The 13,248-nt window shown below is 43.9% G+C and overlaps 1 protein-coding gene across 1 annotated transcript in view; it reads left to right on the top strand.

Annotated features, from left to right (window-relative positions):
* The window catches only part of lcor (ligand dependent nuclear receptor corepressor), a 109,788-nt gene that overhangs the window by 73,771 nt on the left and 22,769 nt on the right, over positions 1 to 13,248 (top strand). The window contains exon 3 of the mRNA XM_061727685.1: positions 1,092 to 1,171. Coding sequence (XP_061583669.1) covers positions 1,092 to 1,171 — 80 coding nt within the window. The remainder of the gene's footprint in view (positions 1 to 1,091; positions 1,172 to 13,248) is intronic.

Genomic DNA, 13,248 nt, shown 5'->3' with positions numbered 1-13,248 from the left:
TGAACTTATGTGTCAGTGAAGATCCCACCACTCCTGGTTCCGACTCCGTATCCGCACATACGTCTGTGCAGAAGCAGCTGCATAAAAGGTTACCGTTAATCGTTAATCATGGCATGTTTTCCTCTGCACATGCATGTCAATTCAGAGCCACATACCGTTCACACTTAAGTGTATTGAAGGTTGCATTAAAGTGATAATGACAATGACAACACAAAGAAATTGTATTTTGGTTAAAAATCTGATTGGAGCATTAATACCTGTAGTGGGAACAGAGTCTGTCAATATGGACCAAGATTTCTGAGGAATATTTCCAATTACTTGTTCAATGTTTGTCAGAAAGGGTGAGGGCAGTTCTAAAGACAAAAAGGGATTTAATCTGGCACCTGCAGGGTTTACTGAATAAAGATGGTGAGTGTATATCATACCTGCACTCTTAAAAAGATGCAATATCCTAAACAACAAACTCAGCTCAGCTGTCAATCACTGGTGCTCCATTTTTACACAACACACTTGATACAGGAAATTGGTCTTTACAGAGATTTATTTATGGACTGTAATTAAAAGTGAAGCGTTTTAATGATGTGGATGTTGTGAGCTGTGGTCCCACAGCTTCAGTCTCAGCAGGTGAACCAGATGTTGGATTAAAACATATGCCATGTGGAGATTTCTCCACTGATTCACACGCAACCTTGTTTGAAATCAGTCACGATGCTGTGTAAAGTGTGTATAAAAATAGATTGCATAAATTTGCAGATCATTTAAATGCTGTATTTAATTAAAGACAATATAGAGACAAAGTACCATATGTTTACATAGATGATTTAATTGTTTTTTGCATCAATACATTGTTTCAAGTGAACATTCACAGAGCTGATTTTAAACGTCACTTCGTGCATGAACATTGAAACACTTACGGCAGTCGATGGATATGGAAACCAGTGCAGTGGATGTAAAAAGAAAACATTAAGTTGAGTTGAAAACACAACAGGAACAAAGATCTGCAGTAAGAATATGTGGACTCGTGGCCTCTGGAGATGATGGAGCTGAAGTTTGATTTAACCCAAAGCTTTCTGTCTTCCTTTCTGATGCAGACTGCGAACCAGAGGAAGTGTCTGACTGGTCCTTCGATGAAAACTGTCTCTTCTGCTGCTTAAGACGAGAGAAAACCAAGGTAGGAGGCCTAACTACCAGCCTGTCCAGGGGGGCCTGGTAATCCAGCGCTGCCCTCTGTTTAAACATGTCTAACCCAAAACACTTTGGGAAACATTTTTTTCACAAAACTGGACAAGAACATCTGAAACAACCACAACCAAATTCACTCTATCCGGATGGAGCAATTTAACTGGATAGTTTTTATTTAAAGGCCCAAATGAAATAGAGTAACAAGGCTGTTTTTAAAATGTAAGGAGTAAAAAGTACAGATAATTGCGTGAAAATGTAAGGAGTAAAAGTAAAAAGTCGTCTGAAAAATAATTACTCCAGTGAAGTATAGATAACCAAAATTTCTGCAAAATTTCTAAGGTAACAAAGTATTTGTACATCGTTACTTGACACCTCTGTTCATGATGGAGTGTGATGTGTTTTTTGCGGTGGGGGGCACTATAGGGATGGGATGGGAGGAGCTCGAGCTCCAGGATTGGTTGATGGGTTTTTTGTTGGTTTTTTCCAATATCAACAGACACAATCTCATCTGGAGATCCTTACGCTACTTTAATTGTTAACGCTCATCTCAACGTGTAAATGGCAAGAGCTGGATTGCTTTTAACTGTGTAGAGTTGGTCCTTTCTCTGTTTCTGATCAAACAGGATGTTTCTCAGTCAGAGAACTACACTACATCTTCTATACTTCTTTAGCATTCATTCAGTGAGAATGTTCATTTTGAAAAGGTGGATGTTTTGATCAGAAGGTTGGGAGGTATCGGGAAGATTCCCTTTAAAATGATGATGTGTGAACTCATCTACATCCAGCTTTACATACTCTCATACTTTTGAGCTGTTTCAGCTGTTTCTGCAGAGCTAAACATGATGCTACTCCTAGCTTCTCCTCCATGTCGTCAAGCGGAAAGTTCAACATCTTCTCAAAAAGTCAACCCTCTAACAAAGTGCTAGCTCGACCGCAACTCAATTCAGTTTCATTCAAAAATACTTTAATTATCCCTGAAACTGGCTGGATGATAAAATAGTTTTTTTTTAATTCCAAATATTTTCCTGTCACAGAATATAATAGCAAAACTAAATCAGATACAATGAGCCTCTTTCATGGCTGTCTGGAAGCTCTTTATAAAGATTATACACACAAAGAAACACTTCACCCATAAATGATTAATTTCAAATAAAACAGTCAGTCCATTGAGTTGTATTTTTATAGCACACTTCTAAAACAAAGGCCCTCTCGGGATGTGTCACACAGAGTGTAAATAAGTTCAAATTGAACTCCCCAAATGTTTTGGAGTTTGAGCCGGTGCCTCGCCCACCAGGAACTTCTTAAGTCGCTGCGCTGCGTAAATAAAGGTGTGCTTTCTGTTGTTCCAACTTTTGACCCGATGAAGGTTCAGTAGGATCAAAGCGCTGCAAGTTAATAAATAATACGAGAGTGAGGGTGACCTCTCCCTCTGCTTTAGAGAAAGCTGCTTTATTCGCCCTCCTGCTCAGTCTATGTGATGTGCATATAATTACTTATCCCTTTGTACAAGTTTCACCAAATCTAACCTCATGCATAATTGAATTCAGTAATGAGCTCTGCAGCATTTGGACGATTCAAGGCTTACAGTAAAACTCTGAAGTTCTTAATAAAGTATAACAAGAGTATGCACAAAGCACAGAATGTAAAGCCTATAAAACAAGCGTATTGCTTTTTCTGCCTTTGTTCTGTCTGCTGGCGAGTTTAAAGGGGAAGAGATGAGATGCTTTCACTTAAATGTTGTAAAAATCAGCAATAGAGAATGTGAATGAATGTCTGATGTGTTTGTGTAGATTGTGAACAAAATGGCAGAGTTTCAATTTCATCGTCGTGCAGTGGTTGTATTAATTTTGACGTTCAGCTCCCTCCTTTGTTTCCACATTCAGGTTTTTCTGTCTGCCAATGTTTTTGAGCTTCTATTGAAAGGGTCAGCGCTTTGTCTCTCCTCCTGCTGCTGCACCGCTTGTTTTTTGTGTTGTTCAACCACCATAGTCTTGACCCCAATTTAGCTCATGAAAGGAACATGGCATAATAATTTGGAGGTGAGTGTGTGTGTGTGTGTGTGTGTGTGTGTGTGTGTGTGTGTGTGTGTGTGTATGTGCGTGCGTGCGTGCGTGCGTGCGTGCGTGCGTGCGTGCGTGCGTGCGTGTGTGTGTGTGTGTGTGTGTGTGCATGAATGCAAAGGGAGGAGGGGAATAGTGATATGAGTGTAAATTAGTGAGACTCCCACAGCAGCAGAGCAAGCAGTGCCTCCTCAGTTTCTCATCGGCTAAAAAACACATTCAGAGGAGAATAATAATGACTTCATTGCACCAACATCTATTAAGCACACATGTACTGTACATATGCAGACACCTGAATCTAAAGTGACTAAAGTGAGCAAATGGTTGTTCTACGGTCCCAGTGTGATTTCTCGTGGGCTTCTTTGTTACACGGCTCCGTCTTCACAGAGTTCCTTATTAACGCCACATATATGGATGAAGAGGGGAATATATGCAATGCAGAAGTACTACATGACGTGAGAAGCCGTTACAAAAAAAGATTTGAATTGCTTATGTTCTGTTAATTCACTTATTGATCTCCTCATTTTCTCTTGAATAAATTCCAATAGATAGCTGATGCAAACACCAGTGACTCTCTTACAACTGGACAGTCACTAGAAACGGTGATGCTTTTGCCTGTAGTTGAGAGTTTTTGGTAGGCTGTCGAGCAGCAGAATTAATTAAAGGATGACCGATTCCATTTTCAGACCAATTTTGCAATGAATGTCAGTGCCCTGGCAGCTGGTGTGCAGAGCAGCAGCCCCTTCAGCGGAATATTGGCATTTTATGTATGGAAGATTCATAACCAGGAAGATGGAAGATACACGAAAAGACAGTTTGGAATACATCTTAATGTCAAAATAGCACAGGAGCACAGTACAAAGCCTCGTCAGTACTCCCGTTCATGGTTGTGTTTTTGAGGGGGTGGAGTCAGCGGGTTCTTCTGAAGGGCCTGCAGCCGTTGACAGCAGCGTTAAAGCTCTGTTCTGCATACTTCTGATGTAAATCAAATACATAGTAAAGATGTTGGATATCCATGTGCTGGTGAGGGTCTGTGATGCCACAGAGTCTTAACTGAATGAGACGTTATCCAGACATTGGCTATCCCAAACAAAGAAACAGAGTTGCATAACATTGGATTTTTTTCCTTTTTTATATTCTCTAGTTACTACCAAAACGTCAATAAATTATTTTGGGCAAAGAAAAGATTACCTCTGTGTTAGTATACCCCCCTTAAACTATTTTTCTATTGTTTGATTTTTCCGATACAAAAAGACAGCAGCCAGAATTAAAAAAAAGTCATTATGGTGTGTCCATCAACCAGTCAGCTCTCTAAATAATCAGCATTAATCATTGATTTATGCAAATGCCTCCACCACTCTATAAGCAATTGTGTCTCACGAGAAAGAGCTGTTGTCCCCCAGCGGGAGGATGTTTGGTTCCATCCCTGGCCTGGCCCGTCCACATGTTGACGACGCTGACCACTGCCCAGGACAGGGTCTTTACTCTCTGTGTCTGCCGTCTCCGCCGTGCGTGGATGAATGAGGCTCGCACATCGAGTCGTCAGAAAAACTCATAAACGCAGCCCTTGAACCGTTTTACGGTTATTTCCCCGGACTTGGTCTCAGTTGTTTCCATGCGTGGTGAGAAAAAGGTCCAGCGGGCGAGTAAAGTGCTTCTGATGACTTTTAGCAGCAGCGCAAGTTTATGAAACAAGGTTACGAAGGAGCCAACAAGGAAGGGAAGGAAGTGTGGAGGGAGGGAGGGAGGGAGGGAGGGAGCGTCCTTCCCCCAGTCATTGATTGTTGCTTGTTTTGTCGACTTGACCCCAGTGAACGTCTGAGGTCGGCCATCTGCCTCCTCGGAGAGAACCCTGCTTCACCCTGCACCACCACGACCCCCACCGCCGCGTCGCTCCTCCGTCCGACACGCCCCTGCTAACAGTGCTCGTGTTGTGTAGGCGTGTTGGGACTGGTAACACTGTAGTCCTTGATAAGACCCAAACACAACAACAAAAATCAACACTGATAAGCAGACAAAAATCAATTAAACGAAGCCCCGCAGGGAATACGGGAGAAGTCCTTGCAGCAGGACTGTTTGAAGAACTCTGTAACTGTGTGTCAAGGACAACACATAAGAAACTTGCACAGTCCTTGTTTGTCTGCTTCTTTTTCTTCTCTCAGTACAAATACATTTTGTATTAATCTTTTAGGTTTTCAACACTCATTGTTAGTTGGCTGTTTCTAGCCTCTGTGTGTTTGCGGAAGACCAGGGGGGCTTTAGTGGCCGGGAACCATTGACTCATTGATCTGAAATCATGCAACCTGCAAAGAAAGAGAAGGTTGAGGGGTAACATAAAGAGAGGAAGGGGAGGGGAAACTTTAAACACACACCATCATCGTTTCTGCACTGAAGAAAATACACTCACAAATTCTGTTTACAGTCGGCCACCACTGATAGCAACAACTCCCATTGGGGTCATCGCTTTTCCGCAATTTAGAGGCAGAAATCCCACCCGTGCTTAGTGGTGCTCTGTCTGATGACTTCCTGTTTTCATGTCACACATATCTGGAGCAGCTGCCCTGGATGTTTGAGATGTGGCCTCGCATCAGCACCTGATTCTTATTAATGGTCCTCATTAGCTTGTTATCAAGGTCTGCAGCAGTCTGTTGCTGACACAGCTACTTGTATGACGGCGTGCTGAAGCAGGGCAGCACCTCAAACATGCAGGACACACGGATCTAGAGGGAGCCGGTTGGTTGGGTGTGAGCTTGGCGGGGAATGTCTTCAGTAGCAGCACTTTCTCCATGTGACGCATGATGGTCTTAAAAAGACAAAGGAGTGTGAGGAGTCCGGTTTTAGCGGGTTCCACAGGGCGTCTCCTGTGGCACTTGACCTAAAATATGCATTTTCATCCTCAGAGCTTCAGGCTCTTTATCGTCTATGGTTTCCTCTTCCAAGGATGCTGTGTACCTGCTTTTGACTTGTGGCCGTCCATCTTGTCATGGTTAGGGTTTTCTTAGGACCCAAGTGCAGGAGACAGAGGTAGGCTGGAGACAGGAGTTCTCAAAACAAAAAGGATTTAATCCACAAAAAGGCAAAACAAAGCGCTGCAGAGCAGGATGAACAAAAAACCAGGATCATAAAAAGGGTACGAGGAGACATGGAGGAAGACACAGTACGGACCGACAGGGAACCAAGGAATGACAAGACAAGATATACTGAGGGGATAACGAGACAAGACGAGACACAGGTGTGGACACAATCAGGGCAGATGGGACACAGGCGGGGCAAGACAGAAACTGAAGGCAAACTGGAGGCTGGGGGAATGTCAACCTTGACAGAACCCCCCCCTCAAGGGACAGATCCCAGATGTCCCATTCGGCCTACCACCCAGGGCGGGCGGAGGGGGCCTGGAGGAGGGCCCAGGCCAACACACGGCCAACGTTCCGGGGGCCATCCTGGGGACTGTGCAGACCTGCGAGACAGCTCCGGGGGTCGCCCACGAAGCCGGGCAGACCGGCGAGAACGCTCGGGGGGACGTCCACGAGGCCGACCAGACCGGCGAGAACGCTCCGGGGGCCGCCCACGAGGCCTAGGCCTGGGTCTTGACGTGGGTCTCGGCGTGGGGCTTGGCGCGGGTCTCGGCGTGGGGCTTGGCGGTCTTGGCGTGGGGCTCAGCGTGGGGCTTGGCGGTCTTGGCGTGGGGCTCGGCGTGGGTCTTGGCGGTCTTGGCGTGGGGCTTGGCGGTCTCAGCGTGGGGCTTGGCGGTCTCGGCGTGGGGCTTGGCGGTCTCGGCGGGGGGCTTGGCGGTCTTGGCGGGGGGCGTGACAGGGATTCCTGGCGGGACTCGGGAACCTGACGGGACTCGGGAACCTGACGGGACTCGGGAACCTGACGGGGCTGCGGGACCGCCTCAGGAACAGAGGGCTGCGGGACCGCCTCAGGAACAGAGGGCTGCGGGACCGCCTCAGGAACAGAGGGCTGCGGGACCGCCTCAGGAACAGAGGGCTGCGGGACCGCCTCAGGAACAGAGGGCTGCGGGACCATCTCAGGAACAGAGGGCTGCGGGACCGCCTCAGGAACAGAGGGCTGCGGGACCGTCTCAGGAACAGAGGGCTGCGGGACCGCCTCAGGAACAGAGGGCTGCGGGACCGACTCAGGAACAGAGGGCTGCGGGGCCGCCTCAGGAACAGAGGGCTGCGGGGCCGCCTCAGGAACAGGACACGGCTCAGGAACGGGACACGGCTCAGGAACGGGACATGGCTGCGGGGGTGCCCGGGTCCGAAGCGCTGGCTGCGGGGGAGCCCGGGTCCGAGGCGCCGGCTGCGGGGGTACCCGGGTCCTGGGCGCCGGCTGCGGGGGTACCCGGGTCCTGGGCGCCGGCTGCGGGGGTACCCGGGTCCGTGGCGCTGGCCCCCCCTCGAGGGGCGCCGGCCCCCCCTCAAGGGACAGATCCCAGATGTCCCCAGAGTCCACATCCAGGGCGGGCTGGGGGGGGACACGGGTCCTCGGAGCTGGCTGGGGGGGGACACGAGTCCTCGGAGCTGGCTGGGGGGGGACACGAGTCCTCGGAGCCGGCTGGGGGGGGACACGAGTCCTCGGAGCCGGCTGGGGGGGGACACGAGTCCTCGGAGCCGGCTGAGGGGGGTCCGAAACCATCACCGGAGGAGGGGCTGATGCGTCCGGGACCACCACAGGAACGTGGGGAGGTGCATCCGAGACCACCACAGGAACATGGGGAGGTGCGTCTGGGACCACCACAGGAACGTGGGGAGGTGCATCCGAGACCACCACAGGAACAGGGACAGGTGCAGGAGCTGGAGCCGGAACAGGCTGGGGCTGGCGCTGGCGCTGACGCCGTCGCCGTTGCATCTGCAGGCTCCTGGGTCCACCCAGAGCCAGGCGTGTTCCCCAAAAGGGGTCCCAACACTCACGCACGTTTTTAGCCGCTTCACGGCAAAGGAAGTCCCACATGGTGAGGTACTCTCCCGCTGGGTCCACCTGGTCGGTCCGTTCTGTCATGGTTTGGTTATTTTTAGGACCCAAGTGCAGGAGACAGAGGTAGGCTGGAGACAGGAGTTCTCAAAACAAAAAGGATTTAATCCACAAAAAGGCAAAACAAAGCGCTGCAGAGCAGGATGAACAAAAAACCAGGATCATAAAAAGGGTACGAGGAGACATGGAGGAAGACACAGTACGGACCGACAGGGAACCAAGGAATGACAAGACAAGATATACTGAGGGGATAACGAGACAAGACGAGACACAGGTGTGGACACAATCAGGGCAGATGGGACACAGGCGGGGCAAGACAGAAACTGAAGGCAAACTGGAGGCTGGGGGAATGTCAACCTTGACACATCTCCCAATCACTGCATACCAGTCACTGCAGTTTGCAGTTCCAGCACAGATAACTGTTTAGTTCAACAGCTGCTTGGAAAAGGAAGAAAGTGTCTGAAAAGATTGAAAAAGAAAGTGTCCTTTCTAAAAGGTGCTTTCACCAGATGGGCCTCTGTAATGGGGTCGCTACCTTTTACCTGCAGTCTTTCCAACTCCACGTGTCACACCCCGGCCAGTCCAAGACAAACACCCAGTTTCTCAGTTGAGAAGGAGTCTCATGATTATATGAAGTTATTCAGACAAACCTGAGTTGAAGGTTTGTAGAAGGTGACAGAATAAGATAAGTGAAACACACACATCCTTACTGATTACAAGCACATCAGCCCAGCTGAATGATTTAGATATTAAGAGTTTATAAACACATCTTGCCCCTCCCAAAACTATAAATATAACATCAATTAAAGCTGCAAGCAGCGATGAACGGGCCCTCGCGCATGCAATTTTCACCAATAAAGGTCAAGGACTCAAAACTAAGTCCGATGACACCATCATGACTCTTTATGTCAAACCGTTCAAAGAATATGGCAGAAAATAGGGTCTATCAAATATCGACCAATCAGATGAAGGGGGGGCGCGCTTTTTGGAGTCTATCGTCGCCACTGTAACGCTTTTGACTGAGAAAAGTAATGCGCGTCGTTGCAGGATCGACATGGCGCCAAGAGACTTTTCTTTAAGTTGCAGTACAGGTGTGTACCGATTTTCGTGCATGTATGTCAAACCGTATTGTGGGGCTTGAGGCGCAAAGTTTTCAAGGGTGCGCTGTTGAGCCGTTAGGCCACGCCCATTAATGCAAACCATTAAATATCACATTTTCCGCCAGGCCTGGCTTGCCTGCAAAATTTGGTGACTTTTGGGGCACGTTTAGGGGGAAAAAAGGCCCTCATTTCGTCGGAAGAAAAATAAAAACGATGAAAAAAATTTAAATGAGAACAATTCCTACAGATACAATAGGGCCTTCGCACTGTCAGTGCTCGGGCCCTAATTACCATGTGCTTCAAGCAATGAATCAGGTCTTCAGTTGTACGCTTTGTCTGCTCCGGCCACATTTTAAGGTCAAGGTCAAGGTTTCTTTATTTGCCACACCAAATATATGTCAGACATACAAAGGAATGAAATTTCCTTTCCCTCTCATCCAAGGTGCAATTAAAAGCAGGTAAAAACAATAAAAACAATACATAAAACAGACAACAGTAGTGCAACAAGTTATGGCAGTAAATGCTAAGAAGAGTTCTGTTCAAGTTCAGGGGTGCTGTTCGTGTAAAGGAAAGAAGCAGCTATAGAGTTCATACACCACTGTGAATGAATGAATGAAAAACATGTATTGGTCACCACCAAGCATGAACACTTAGGTCACGAACAAAGGGTCAGGGCTGAAGACTCAGCTTGTGAGTGCCCCCCCTTCCTACATTTCTAAATGTTCTTTTGTCTGACATGTTTGAGACATTTTCCTTATATGAAATAAACACAAATGAATAATAGCTACAACCACAGAGAGCATATGCACATACACATGCATGCCTATCTGCTTATGACGTACCTACACATATATCCATACATGTACATACATATATACACATATATCATACATGTACATACATATATACACATATATCCATACATGTACATACATATATACACATATATCATACATGTACATACATACATATATCCATAGATGTACATACATATATACACATATATCCATACATGTACATACATATATACACATATATCAGTACATGTACATACATATACACATATATCCATACATGTACATACATATATCCATACATGTGCATACATATATACACATATATCATACATGTACATACATATATACACATATATCCATACATGTACATATATACACATATATCCATACATGTACACACATATATACACATATATCCATTCATGTACATACATATATAGATATATATCCATACATGTACATACATATATACACATATATCAGTACATGTACATACATATATACACATATATCCATACATGTACATACATATATCCATACATGTGCATACATATATACACATATATCATACATGTACACACATATATACACATATATCATACATGTACATACATATATACACATATATCCATACATGTACATATATACACATATATCATACATGTACACACATATATACACATATATCATACATGTACACACATATATACACATATATCATACATGTACACACATATATACACATATATCATACATGTACATACATATATACACATATATCCATTCATGTACATACATATATAGATATATATCCATACATGTACATACATATATACACATATATCATACATGTACACACATATATACACATATATCCATACATGTACACACATATATACACATATATCATACATGTACATACATACATATATCCATAGATGTACATACATATATACACATATATCCATACATGTACATACATATATACACATATATCAGTACATGTACATACATATACACATATATCCATACATGTACATACATATATCCATACATGTGCATACATATATACACATATATCATACATGTACATACATATATACACATATATCATACATGTACATATATATATATATATATATATATATATATATATATATATATATATATATATATATATATACACATATATCCATACATGTACATATATATATATATACACATATATCATACATGTACATACATATATACACATATATCCATACATGTACATACATATATACAAGCACATTACATATCCACATACATATGTACTACACATGCTTACACTTACATAAATGCATGTATCTGTACACACACATGTTAGAAAAAGGATTACTTAAGTGTTTATCAAAATAATACTCAATATACCCATCCTTTTGTTTCTTTTCTTTATGACATAATTCCATTACCCGGGAACAAGTCTGTACTTATCTATCATCAATGTCTTTATACCTTTTTTTAAAATTCAACACATTTTTGCTATATTTTAATTATTCCGGTAATCCATTCCCTAACCTCACGCCACAGACAGAAATGCACCTACTTTTCACAACTGTATTCCAACTACAGTTGAATTGGCCTCTGAGGGCATAACCCCCCTCTCTCTCTCTGAACATGGTTTGTATGTTGGGAATAAGTAGATTTTTTCTGGCTTTAAACTTTTGACTTGAAGAATAATAAATTGGTGTGATCATAAAAACCAACATTATTCACCATTCGTATTGCTCTTTTCTGTATTGTGCAAACTGTCTGTAGTGTGGTCTTGCAAGCATTACCCCAGATTTCAACATAGTAAGTCAAGTAAGGTAGAATAAGCGTGCAGTATAGAGTATTCATAGATCTAAGGTTGGAAAAATGTCTGACTTTGCTCAATACTCCGATACTTCTGGAAATGTTTAATCTTACTTGGCTTACCTGTGGTTTCCAACTGAATTTATGGTCTATTATTATTGTGTGTGTATTCTTTATGTGTGTGCGTGTGTGTTAAGGTTGCCCTAGACCAGGGAAAAGTGAAACGTATGTTTTGATGGCATCTACATTATTCCAGTGAGTTCAGCCCCTGGAAAAGTGGATAGTCCACAGACACTGATGTAGCTGCACACATGACACTGCAAGCCTGTATCATAGGACTTCTGACCTGGGAACAAAAACACACAAAACCCCTATTGACGGCACAGACGACAACATGGAAGAGCAAGTGCTACGGACCACGATGTCCTTGGTATTAACTCTTATGCAGCTTATTTCTGGATTCAATAATATTGCATAAAATTTCAAGCTACAGTCCAGTTTAGGTATAATTATTGATGAAATGAATAGATTGATGCATTTAAAGGGCACTAAATGAGCCAAAAAACCCACAAGGGCTCTGCAGTACCTGCCGCACATCTTCTGTTGATTCAAGGAACAGCAGGAAAGCTTCATCTTAGAATGATCAAAATGTAAAACAGTTGATTACACATCGACCAGGGGTTTTTATTCTCAGTTTCCACACGGCAGTCACACTGGTGAGATACAGAACCTCCACAGAACCACCCAGACCATTAACATGTTCCCTGGCAGCCTGCTAGACATTAACATGTTCCTGGGCAGCCTGCTAGAAGCCTTTATAAGTGCTAGGTTTTGAATTCTAAGTGTTGAAAGTGTTAATGCGGAGAAATGAAAGAGGAAAACAAGCTAGCTGGGCATGGACCATTTAGCATAGCACGTGCACTAATCCTAATGAAAAAAGAAGAAAATCCACACCTTTATACTGTATCAGGAGGGGCAATCTACCATATATTTACTTGACTTCCTTTTGTTTCATTTCTGATTTGTTGTTTCACAAAAACCTCAAACAGCCAGTCTGTTTTGCAAAGTATTTACATTTTTTTTTTGCAATCAATTTTTTATTAAGGATCTCATGGTAACAAGATGATCATAGTACTGTCATAAATGGCATAGATAATGGAAGCAGTACGGTCAGAGATTCTCTCTTTTTCTTATACAAAAAACCCCCGAAAAGAATAGAAATAAAAATGAAAAACAACAAAACAGAAAAACTACAGCAGAAATAATAAAACAGACGGAAAAACTAAACAAACAGCAAAA

Source organism: Cololabis saira, chromosome 1 (genome assembly GCF_033807715.1).
Source record: "Cololabis saira isolate AMF1-May2022 chromosome 1, fColSai1.1, whole genome shotgun sequence".
In the NCBI taxonomy this organism is placed as follows: domain Eukaryota; kingdom Metazoa; phylum Chordata; class Actinopteri; order Beloniformes; family Belonidae; genus Cololabis; species Cololabis saira.
Note: the sequence above shows the minus strand (reverse complement) of the source record. Positions and strands in the feature narration are given on the sequence as shown.